General features: G+C 48.6%; 1 protein-coding gene across 2 annotated transcripts in view; it reads right to left on the reverse strand.

The window, feature by feature from the left end:
• Positions 1 to 443: 443 nt before the first annotated feature.
• The window catches only part of LOC135809412 (AT-rich interactive domain-containing protein 1B-like), a 33,480-nt gene continuing 21,359 nt past the window's right edge, over positions 444 to 12,564 (reverse strand). The window contains exons 13-24 of one of the 2 annotated variants that reach the window (XM_065322756.1): positions 12,050 to 12,146; positions 10,640 to 10,824; positions 9,581 to 10,115; positions 8,749 to 8,825; positions 7,022 to 7,090; positions 6,458 to 6,491; positions 6,039 to 6,104; positions 5,116 to 5,243; positions 4,395 to 4,476; positions 3,385 to 3,459; positions 2,416 to 2,474; positions 444 to 1,753 (exon numbers count right to left, since the gene is read on the reverse strand). In XM_065322756.1, coding sequence (XP_065178828.1) covers positions 1,244 to 1,753; positions 2,416 to 2,474; positions 3,385 to 3,459; positions 4,395 to 4,476; positions 5,116 to 5,243; positions 6,039 to 6,104; positions 6,458 to 6,491; positions 7,022 to 7,090; positions 8,749 to 8,825; positions 9,581 to 10,115; positions 10,640 to 10,824; positions 12,050 to 12,146 — 1,917 coding nt within the window. In that variant the 3' untranslated portion in view covers positions 444 to 1,243. The remainder of the gene's footprint in view (positions 1,754 to 2,415; positions 2,475 to 3,384; positions 3,460 to 4,394; positions 4,477 to 5,115; positions 5,244 to 6,038; positions 6,105 to 6,457; positions 6,492 to 7,021; positions 7,091 to 8,748; positions 8,826 to 9,580; positions 10,116 to 10,639; positions 10,825 to 12,049; positions 12,147 to 12,564) is intronic. The other variant, XM_065322757.1, reaches the window with a different exon arrangement.

The raw sequence follows: 12,564 nt of genomic DNA on the forward strand, positions 1-12,564 counted from the left end.
TGTACGTAGTAGGAAGTAGCACTCGAAGAAATGTGACTCCCCCTACCTGTTTCGAAGTCCACATTTTTTTAAATAATGATAGTAGCTGACTGGCCGAAATTTAAAAAATGTGGAATTTTCGTCCTGGGGGTTGGACAAGGGGAAGTAGCCATGCAGGGGCGTGAGCTCGCCTTCCGGCACCGGGAGTTGCAGCTCGCTCGACTTGACTCCACTGAGTGCAGAGGACCCACATTTGTTTGGATCTTCACACAAACTGTGTTCCTTTGGCTTTCACCAAATTTGCTGGCGTACCTCTTGACCATACATCATGCTCCTTGAGGGTAGATCTACGCATGAGTACAAGCCAGGACTTAGCGGCTCACAGCACTACAGGATATGCTGCCGGCATGCCGGGTAGAAACACTTCACTTGTACCCGGGAAGACAAAAAACACAACCGTACCGTAGATTCTGAAATTCAATCTGAATCCATGTGCTTCGTTAAAAAAGGTAGAAAATAAGAAGAAAATACGTATCTAAAAACAACAGGAGAAAAGAGTAAGAACATGTGACCAGTGGTTAGCTAGCAAAACCTGCCAGACATTATACTGATACAGGTAGTAGATTTAGCAAGAGCGGGATCGCTCAAACAGCATTCCCATTTCAAGGGAGGGGAAATGGTAAAAGGGCTGTAGGTGCTAGGTAGGTAAGGGGTGCATGGCAGAACATTTCTACTTGTCCAGAGCCAGAGAAGATTAATGGGAGACAACGAGTAAGTGATAATAGTTCGTGGGGCTAAGACAAGAAAGGTGCACTTCCTGTGCTCAAACACCAGACAGTGCCTGACTGCGCAAGTGTGTGTGTGTGTGTACGTGTGTGTGCGCGTGTTTGTATCAGTGTGCATGTGGTGTGTGCATATGTGCATGTGTGTGTGTGTGTGTGTGTGTGTGTGTGTGTGTGTGTGTGTGTGTGTGTGTGTGTGTGTGTGTGTGTGTGTGTGTGTGTGTGTCAGTGTACAAACATATACGTGCAGAATCGGTACAGTTCGCTTGGCTCAAAAGTTTGTGCGCAACGCCCTGTGCTGCATGTCGAGATCAGACCAGACGTGTGTGCTCGGTAGTAGGACAGTGCCAGCCCAGCCCAAAGGCACATGATCATCCGCATTGAACATCAGTGTCAACAAGTTGCCGCTGTCGTCACAGACATCAGTCATCGGTAAAAGTAGATCAACTGATAACGCCACCAATAAGAGGCAAGGGCAGTAGTTACCAGTTTCCTTGGTTGTAAGCGTGGCTCTTCATCATGCTGGCCGCATTGCCAGCACCGCCACCCTGCGCTGCCGAAGTGTTGTGGGAATGATGCTTGTGCATGCCACCACCAGCGGAGCTGCTGCCACCGCCGCTACCGCCCGATGGCATCTGCGACGTTGAGGGCATGGCAGCACCGCCAGCGCCACGGCCACTGCCACCGCCTTGTTGCTGTTGCTGGGACTGTACAGAGACTGCTGCAGCGGCGGCGGCCGCTGCAGCCGCCGGGTTGCTGGCGTCGAGCACGGCGGGATGGAACGGCGAGTGCAGTGACTGGCTGCCGGGCAGGGTACCGCCGGTCGCAGCCGCCACCGCCGCAGCTGCCGCCAATCCGGGCATCATGGCGTGCTGCGACGCCGCCTGTCCCGCGGCCAGCTGCTGATAGGCTGCCGCTGCCTGGGCCGACTGCTGGTTGCCAGGTGCTGGGAATAGACCACTGGAGCTACCCTGGTAGTTTGATTTATCATACTGTGGTGGTGGTGGTGGTGGTGACAGAAAAGAACAGAATAGCCCATACCAATGAAAACCAGTTGACGAAGTTCACAAACCGTACACTAGCTCAAATATTCTTAGCATTTTTATACTTTATCAACCACCACACATTGATAAGAATCTGGACAAGGCCGAATGCCGCTGCTTACCCCTCTGGATCATTGTTATACCTGTAGAAGCAATACAGATCCCCACAGGACAAACTACTGGTACCCCAACCGGTCTACTAGGATATACCATATGCTACACTGGTGCAACACCATACACCACTGACAGGTGAAGTTGTAAACGAACACTGGAGAACGTACTTGACTATTTGCACTGAAGTGCATGTCCGGGGTCTTAGCCAAACACCAAACTTCTGATCTACTTTCAGCAGTGAAGTTGTAGCCAAAGCCGCGGGAAACACGGTACTGTGGGCACAATGTACCCCCCCCCCCCCCTACACAACGAGCACAGGTTGGAATGCAACCTGTCTCTGGAGAGGCTGGCGCAAGTGTGTGTGTGTGGGGGGGGGGGCATCTAGCTACTCAGCAGAGGTATAGAGTACTAAGGACTACACGTGATTCTACACACGGCACTTGCTTGGCCAAACACAGCACTGATAAGGAATTCAGAGGCAATGCTACCTGGCTTACCGGATGCGATTTGTTGTAGGACGAACCAAGATTACCACCGGCCGATGAGTTGTACGATGCTGCAGTACCAGCAACACAAGCACAGAAGACATAAAGCAATGACACACTCATACAATGATAATCCCCCCCCCCCCCCCACACACACACACTGGATCAAAACACTGGATCGACACAAAGTCATTAATGTCAAATTTTGACATTACATGTATCTTCATCTTCTAGTGAAGAAATTGTCAGTCACTGCAGCTGTCCTGAAACAATTTCTACGGAAAAGAACAGCGCTTCCTAATCCACGTCATGAAAAGCCTTCGGACAGCATCACGTCGTTCTGAAGAACGGAAGAGGAGCATGGGCATAGACAATTTTTACGACTTCCAGTGTTGTTGTTGTTCGCCAACATTGCTGCGCACGAGTTGGTGCGGCAAGAAAGGCCACTGAGATCCGCTAAGGAAGTCAGCCACCTGGAAGAAGTCATCTCCAATCAAATCTTTGCACTTTGCCTCCCACGGGCTTGAATCAAATTTCTAGAGAAGGTGGGTTTCTTGAACGCTATTTTCGATCCTGAAGCGCCATCAGGGATCAATGTTTGAGCTACTCTTGAAAAGAATGAACTTCGAATTACAGGTATAAGAACTCCCTCTCACTTCGAAATAAGCGTTCGAAGGACATAGTCACTGTACTGTAAACTGCTCTTCTGTACGAAGACTGAGTTCGAAATATACAGCGGGCGCACTTTTCTTACTTCGAATTATACCGTATTCGAATTTGACTTGAAGTGACTTGCAGGAGATCGGTACGACGAAAAAGTTTGAATTACACGGAATGTTCGAACTTCGAATTATACCGTATTCGAATTAGAGGGAGTCTACCTGTATCATCCAGTAGATCTACATGTATCCTCATCTTGAGAGCACTATGCCACAATCAGATGATTTGTCAATATTCCCATCCTGGTCTCAGTTCACCTACCGGATGTGCTTGCACCTTTGCTGCCTTGAGTTGATGGCTGGTAGAGCGAGGTCTTGAAGTCCACATCATCGTATCCTACCCCAGTGGAGCACACACACCCCACACCCACGCATGCGCCCACACATACACACACATGCAACACACACACACACACACACACACACATGAAATACACACACACACACACACACACACACACACACACACACACACACACACACACACACACACACACACACTACTACTACTACTACTACTACTGCTACTACTATGTACAGCTACCCTATCGGGCCACGCCGCTCCCAGAAGCGGGAGACAACGACAAGAAGAGAGAAGAGAAGAGAGAGAAATCGCAAAGTCAACATATTTGGCATGGCGTTGCAAGTCCTGTGGCCTTGAGAACCGTCTTTCGCAATGCTCGCATTCATGACGGCAGTTGTTCCTGGCTGCACGTGACATCCGTTTCGCACGGTCACAGTGATGACGGCTCACACCAGAACGAGAGCGGAAAGAGCGGCGACAAACATCACATCGAAAAGAGTCAGATTCATGGCGAATAGATACAGTGGGGACATCCGTGGACACAGGACAGCGATGCACAGCCAGTCCTCCAGCGCTCCTCAACACACACACACACATGCACACCCACACACATGTGCACACACACGCACGCACACACACACACATTATACACACACACATGCCCCCCCCCCCATACACACACATATTGCACACCACTGAGACCGCTTGCATGCATTGCGGATTCATTTGCTAATTTCTAGTACAATGACAGTCACACTCAGGTAAACATGAGTGGAAAGCGAGCAGCAGCTTGTCTCTCCACAAAGGGTTTAGGTGGACAGGGTTTTCTTTATTCTAATTCTGCAGAGTATAATTCTGCTCTTTGAAATGGCACTGTAAAATGGCCCAGCGCCTATTTGGGGACAGCACTTGGAATGTTTGTCAAAGCCAGAGCAACACGGCACGTAGCAGCGACACTAACCGCTTACCCTGTCCATATGCAGCCGCAGCAGCAGCTGGAGAAGGCATGAAGCCCGGCGCGCCAGTACCGAAGTGACTACCCTTTGGTACCTGCAAGCAACACGCAAAGGAGAACATCCCAGGGCTTGCACTGAATCTGAAAGGAGAAATTCCAGTTTTCAATACCCAATCTAGACCCAGTGAGAGAGAAGAGATCAGACTTTTCCAAGTTCCAATTTGGAAAATGGATGAAATTATACAGTCATGGAAAAGGCTGGTATAATCACAGCATATCAGTGTTCTGCTTACAGTTGCCAACACGAAACTACTGGCTCCACAGTGCTGATACGTTTTAATAACCATACAGCCCATAGAATTTTCACAGTACAGATACAACACAAGCAAAGCTAATGGTTCCCCAAACCTTCCTAAACTCTTGACTGTTTTTTATGAACTTTTCCAGGCTTTGATTCAGTTCAAACACAACCACATGCACGCTCTGGCCTTTCTAGGCTTGGAGAAGATATTCTTGAACACACTTTTCCCCACAACGTTCAAAGCTACTGTGATACGAGGCCAGAACTTCCTACTTGCTCCTGACGTAATTCCACAAAACCTACCCTCAAATTGATGGGCCTCAATTACGTTGTCATGCATGCGCAGAACCTTTAGCAATGGCGAGAAGAAACTATCAGCTTCACTTGTGGAATATGGTGATGATCACTGTCCGGCCACTTGGCGTGTACTTACCGGAGGAGGATAACCGCTGTACATAGCGGCCGGGAAAGGCATCATCGGTGCCATGTACATATTCGGATACATGCTGTACATGCCCAGCTGCTGTGCTTGCGGCTGCGCCGCCATGAAGTTCATACCGCCTGCACAGTAGCGTAGATACACCAGACATATGCACAACAACCACACCCACGTCATAGTAGAAATGGGATGCATACAAGTATAGGCGGAGGGAGAATGTCAGATTCATAGGGTTTTTTTCTCCATGCCATAAACCCATTCATATATGGAGCTGTATGCCAGTGCACCACGAAAGACCCATATTTTCATGGAGAACCAGGCCAGGAATAGAATAGAGTCGTATATTTATAATATTCATGGGAGTGGGATACCTGTAGCACCACTAGTGGGCTATCTGAGAGGGCCACCAATGCTCTACTACTCTTTTTTTTAAAGAACTCTTTTGTCACATGGCATGCTGCATCATTTCAAAATGCAAACAAATTAGGGCTGAAACGATCATGCATTTAGCCCAATCGATTACTCTTTATCATAACGATCGATTATTCGATTATAATCTTTAAGAGGCCGCACCTGGAATATGTACGTAGAAAGGCCAAAAGTGGAAATATGTACAAAATTTTGCACAAAAAAAGTGTTATGTATGCAGACCGGACGCGACCTTGACCTTCGAGCTTCATGCTCCAGCTGCGTTGTACTACACTGCACTAGGATAGGACTGTTTTTCGATTTTGACAGCATGTAACAAGGCGAGTCGCGCGTGCAGTGCGTAAGAAATTGAAAATTTAAAAAACGCAAAATAATCGTAATCGGTACTCTAAACGATTGCTCGATCGTTAGAGTTATCAAACGAGTACTCGATTATTCGGTATAATCGTTTCAGCCCTAAAAAAATGCATGCAGCATGCCACACTCACTGGGGGTGCCAAGGATGGAGCTTGACGAAGATGATCCTTCGTGTCCAAACTTGCCATCCGCGTTGCCTGAAAACGAGGAGAGTCGCAATCAATAGCAGGAGCTCTAGATCACACTGTCACGGTCAGTGACAATAGCATTCATGCTTGTGTATGCGAGGAAATCATCCACCATCTTCTTCACCCCCGGAGAAGGCAAAGCTGAATACAAGGACCAATCATTTGAATGATTCTGTGTCTCTCGCAATGACAAGTTTCCATTTCACAAGGATGTGAAAGGGAGACACTAGTTGAGGTGCCTCTCAATGGAATATTCGTCATGCAATGGGGGTTAGTGCAAGAGTCACAACCAGAGACTGACCCGAAAAGCGATGTCATATTAAGTTAGAAGAAAAAGCCTTGCCTGTGGCCGGTGCACATACCTTGGAAGTTAGTATTTCCATCTCTCACACCAGACTGGAAACGGAGTAAAAAAAAAGTAAGAAACACAATGACAATAATCGGAAACGGACAAACAAAACACGCACACAAAAGGTGGCATTGCAATCCAGCCAGAGAGAGAGAGAGAGAGAGAGAGAGAGAGAGAGAGAGAGAGAGAGAGAGAGAGAGAGAGAGAGAGAGAGAGAGAGAGAGAGGAGGGAGAGAAGGAAAAAAATTCGACGGGTTCGCGTACCGGGCAGGTCAAGAACAAGGAGTCATACAACTCCCTGGTCAAGAACCACCTTTCCGCTTCCGTGGGACGCCACCACCCCACGATCAGGCGTCAGATGCGGCTCCTAAACGGTGGGGGAGGATAGATCAGATCCACCAACCATAGGCCAAAGGCCTAACTAAATCCCATTTGCCACATCCATGTTTTATTCATGCCAGGCCACGAGTTCCTAATTAACTGTGGGTCGCAGCACGGTTGGAAGGAAAAGGAAAGAGAAGGAAAGGCAGAAGCAAAAAGGAGAGACAGAGAGCGACCAAAAGTTTGATTGACATACCATTGCCAGACCACGCTGCTGTTGAGCTGCATCAAACTCTCCAGAATAACCAGGCATGACGGGCATTCCCTACATGACAAATACAGACGGATACACCGACACACACCGACTGCTATTTTAGGCACTTGTGCAGCACCAGCGAAAACATTGTCCATATTAATTAAAAGCAGAAACTATTGTCGCACACATTCAAAAAAGGTTAATCACATCGCCACGCCGGGTACAGTAAACTTAGGCGTGCGCTTGTGCTCCAACAACAGCATACACTGTGACAAACCTGGCCAGTAACTGCTACAACAGCGCACATGGTATCAAACCTGGCCAGTAACTGCTACAACAGCACACATGGTATCAACTCTGGCCAGTCAGTAACACTACACTAAAACATGCACTGGAATTCAATTACAGCACGTACTAGTAGTGGTGCAGCATGGCTTCTCAGAGACCAGACAGCCAGAGGAACATGAAGATGCTACTGTGAAGCAGGTGTACATGTACTTCCTCCGTATACAAAAACTTCGTGACTTTTTTTGAAAGCTGCGCACACCTCTGGAATTGTTCCGTTTGACTCGGAATAACACTCGTGGCATTGTCTAACCTGTTTACACGCTATATACAAAGAAAAAAGCAACTCAGACGAATGAGATTGAGTTTTTTCAGAGTCTTCGTCGCTCATGTCATTGTCACCTGACGACGCTGACTCCGCATCGCTAACAGTCGCTGCTTCCGCTCGCATTTCGTTCAGATTCTTGTCACCTGCAGTGATGATCCGACGCTGGACTTTGGCTACGTCCTCTTCATCTCTAGAGCTGTGTACGAATCGGTGTCGACTATATTCAGTCGTTCCAACCCGCGACCTCCATTATGCCGTGAAATGAGTCGTACAAGCACATCCACATGCTTCGCATTTTCTCGCCAGGAGAATCCTCCAAAACATTCTACAACGGCTTCGAGGAGGTCCCTGCGATTTCTCTTGGCGACAAAGGAGACGTCTGACTGGTGAGAGGCGAAGAAAGCCAGGCCATCGACATTCTGATCCTGAGTCTGTGCTGGTTGCACGACGACTGAAATGTTTCATTTCGCCGTGCGAGCGAAACAAATCTATGTTCTCACCCTGCGTAGATCTATGGGGCCGCGCACCGCAAGTACGAGCCTGGCCAGTTTCAGGGCAGCGAGTGCCGCGTGACTCTGTGTTCCAGCCACGAGCTACACTTCGTCACTGTGTCAGTTTCGAGCAAGTAAGTGTTAGTTTTTTTTCATTTGACTCTTGAGTTTCTGTCGGCAACGTCCTCACACGCATGGCGTCCGTGGAGAATCTGTTCGGGATCAACCAAACTAACCTCGACATGGACGTGGGTTGCCGATGACAGCCTTTGGCGTCGTTCGTTGAGCAGGTTCTTGCTCAAAAACACCGTTCAAACAAAGTCAAGAAGTTTTTGTATACGGAGGAAGTACATGCACGGTACAGCAGCTGAGTTTTACTGTGGTCACAAAAAGATGGAAATAAGAATGCCCGCCGTTGGCCTGGATTGTTTCTCTTGCTTTTGCTTCACATCTGTAGGGGGGAGTATCCAAACAGGCAACTCAAGTGTGCCAGGTTGCAGATGCACTTTTGCACAGCCAGACGTTTGAGAGTGCTATAGTATACTGGTTGCAAGCTCCGGGTGACTCTCGATGCATGTACCTAGAAAAGAGAGGATGGCTGCATTCTCGCTTTTTGCTCTCACCATGAAGTTAGGCATGTAGGCAGCAGCATTTGGTGCTGTTGGTCCCATCATCATGTTCGGGGGCATGGACTTCATGCCTATACACACACACAAACACCGGTATGAACACACAGCACAGCACAGCACAAGACACACAGCATGCACAGCACAAGACACACACACACACACACACACACACACATACTCAGTACACAAAGCAGATGTACATCAAGAGTGCACGACAGAAAAGCATACCAACAACAATAACTACAATCACATTTGTATCATGTTCGCACCTGTAGCGCTCATAATCAGCTCACAAAGAGATGCAGCAACATGGCATCTCAGCTGCCAAATGCAGCAGAACAACATACAAACCAGTATAAGTCCAGACTACTAGTACATTTCGAAAACATCACAGCAGAAGGCAGTGGAATCTGATAACGGGGCATTTCAACCCGGCAACACTCGACGGCACCCTACAGTTGTGCAGTCCAGCACGGTTGACGTACCCAAAATGCAACCCACACCGCAGTTCACGAGGCAATGGTCAGATTTCACTGCGGCCAGCACTGTAGTATTATTATGTTACTGCAGGTTACAAAACTTGCTCCACGTGCCACCGCTGAAAACGGTAGAAGAAACAAGTGTGAACAGCTGCAGGCGTTTGCTGTACCCTACCGAAAGAAATCGCAACACAACCGAGTAATGTGAAGCGATTCTTGATCAGGGTTTACGACACACACACATACGCGTTGGCATGCGTGCGTGCGCGTGCACACACACACACACACACACACACACACACAAGCAGAGGATCTTAACATCACGCAGACAGTCATTGCCCACCCACCTGGCATTCTCATCGGCAAATTACTAATTCCTGGTGGAGCACCAGCATGGCCATGGTGTGCCGAACCAGATGAAGACTGTCCAGATGTTTGCTGGTGCTGGTGTCCATGTGTTTGGCTATGAGTACTCGAGTGTTGCTGTTGCTGCTGCTGATGATGTTGCTGGTGGTGAGATTGCTGGTGCGACTGCTGCTGGTGATGGTGGGACGACTGAGAAGAGCCTTGCTGTGACGACGTTTGTCGCTGCTGGCGCTGTGGTTGCTGCGGTTCTTCAGTGTGTGCTGAGCCCTGGCTTGCGGCAGTGGTTGCCGCCGACGTCGTCTGGGGCTGTGACTTCTGTTCGGCCTGCTGGCTGGTAGCTGGCTGCTGTGCTTGCTGCTGAGGGGGAACCGACGGCGGTTGTTGCTGCTGTTGTTGCTGTGAAGGTGGCATGGCAATAGGTGCTGGTGGTGAGGCCGAGTGAAAACCAATGGTGCTAGGGTCCTGGGCAGTCAGGCTTGGTGACACCGACACCGCTGGTGACTGAGTAGAGCGCAGCTGTCACAGCACACAGCACAAAGACACGCATTGCCGCAGCTGAAACTCACAATGCAGGAGAGAAAGGGAGATGGAGATGCGCTTCCAGGAACAGAATTTCTTCGATGACAGGAATCTTCATCTGGATTAGGGTGGATTAGTGTACATGCAAAAACTGTCATCAAACGGAGAAGAATGGCAGTTTGCGTTTTTTTCTTCTTCAGACTCTTCCCTTGACTGCTGACGTTTTCACAGTTGTAGTTGTCTTGTCTTGGCAAACATGCCATGCCTATGGGGGTTCGGTGATGGGACAACTGTCTGCTCTCATAGGGCTTCGGCTTCACAATACCTACGGATTGACGAGGAATGTCCACTATTCCTCCAGATATGCGGTCGACTTCTAACTCTGCTCCTGTTAGCCGCATGGCAGGCAGGGCTTCCATGAAGGATGAGTCCACACCTCAAGCACAAATTCCAATGTTACTACTTGTACTGCGACAAAGTACCTGAAACACTAATACATATACATGGACATGTCTACATACCGATGGTGCAGGCGGAGTTCCCACAATTAGAGGTGACTGATGGGCAGTGATACCCGAGTCAGCACCCGGTGCTGAGCCTACATTCGACGAGGCGCGGTCCAGGAAACCCGACGTGCCGAGCGAGCCAGCCGGTGTTGAATGTGCGGAGGATGAATGTGCTCCGGAACCGGGAATGGCTATGGCGCCTGCAGCAGTTTGAAGAGACCAGAAACAGGCATTGCACACTCCCAGTCAACACACATACGTGTTACATCATACTTATCACCATGACTGAACAATGTGGCGTGTAAGCATGGTACTCGCTAAGCAGTGCAAGCACACCGAGGCAAGATTTACCCGCAACATTATGCCCTGCTGCTAGTACGTACATGCCGTGAGTACTACCCAATGCTGTAGACAGCAAGCTGTTTCAACCATAAAGGCCTCATTAGTAACAGCTACGATCTTTAAAGGGGAAGTTAAGGCAAAAATTAAAATTTCACCAGTTGTAGTCTTTGGGGTGCTAAGTCGAATGGTCGTGGTCCGAGGAAGCTGAGACGCTCCCTTCCTACTTGAATCCCAATCAAACTCGCGTACTTCCACCGAAACTGGGTGACTGCGCCCTACTAGATGGGGATTTGTATGCAAAATGTCACTAAAAGCGCCATTTCGTTCTTATAAAAGCACGGATGACCGCGATTGGCCCATATGTTGTAGTCTTTTGGACGCTGAGTCGACTGGTTTTGGTCCGAAAGGGCTGCGATGCAGCGTTCCTCCTTTATTCCCAATCGAACATGGTTGAAGAAGCGGTCACGTGCTCCTGCGTACACCAGTCACCTGGTCACCGTGCCTGCAGGGTACAACTTACTAGCCTGTTTGACCTTTTTTGGGTGCAGTCCTGTCACTCGAGTTGAACTCGAGTTGAACCTTGGTGTGAAAGTTGTCACCTGCTGGCGTGGTGACCAGGTGATTTGGGCACCCAGGACCACGTGACCGGTTCTTCAACCATGTTCGATTGGGAATAAAGGAGGAACGCTGCATCGCAGCCTTTTCGGACCAAAACCAGTCGACTCAGCGTCCAAAAGACTACAACATATGGGCCAATCGCGGTCATCCGTGCTTTTATAAGAACGAAATGGCGCTTTTAGTGACATTTTGCATACAAATCCCCATCTAGTAGGGCGCAGTCACCCAGTTTCGGTGGAAGTGCGCGAGTTCGATTGGGATTCAAGTAGGAAGGGAGCGTCTCAGCTTCCTCGGACCACGACCATTCGACTCAGCACTCCGAAGACTACAACTGGTGAAATTTTAATTTTTGCCTTAACTTCCCCTTTTTAAATAGGCCGAGAGTACTATAAAGATTCACACACACACACACACACACACACACACACTGCAGGTATTACAAAGCATCACGTTTATCACACTGACCTGATTGGGTAGGTAGCAAGTCGCTGCTTAGAGACAATAGCGCATTGGCACCAACAGACGAAGGTTGGCCGTCGGCACCCAGTCCTTCTGCTACAATCTAGAAAAGCGGACAAGAAGAAGCAGGCAACCACTGCAATCATCATTAGAAACTACAAAAACAGGCGTATGGCTACTCTCTAACAAACTATCGAGTACATGTACAGTAAGTTCGGACGTCAAAGAATGGGCTGCTGAAGAACATCCAGGCTAGAAATTCACCAAGATAATAATAAGTTTAAATAATAACGTTTCAGGCTTCAAAAAAAATTAGGAGCACCAGTGTGTGTTTTCATGCAGCACTGCATGCACAGTGTACCTGTACCAGATAAATGTACTGGCACAGAACAAGAACAAAGACGCTGGAATCTCGAAAATGAGATCACTAGCATGAAACGGAGCCCGATTTTACATTGGAATTTACATTGGAATAAACACCACACCAATTCTCACAAGAAAACATTTCTTCCTTGTTTTCA

The sequence above is a fragment of the Sycon ciliatum genome, chromosome 2 (assembly GCF_964019385.1).
Source record: "Sycon ciliatum chromosome 2, ocSycCili1.1, whole genome shotgun sequence".
In the NCBI taxonomy this organism is placed as follows: domain Eukaryota; kingdom Metazoa; phylum Porifera; class Calcarea; order Leucosolenida; family Sycettidae; genus Sycon; species Sycon ciliatum.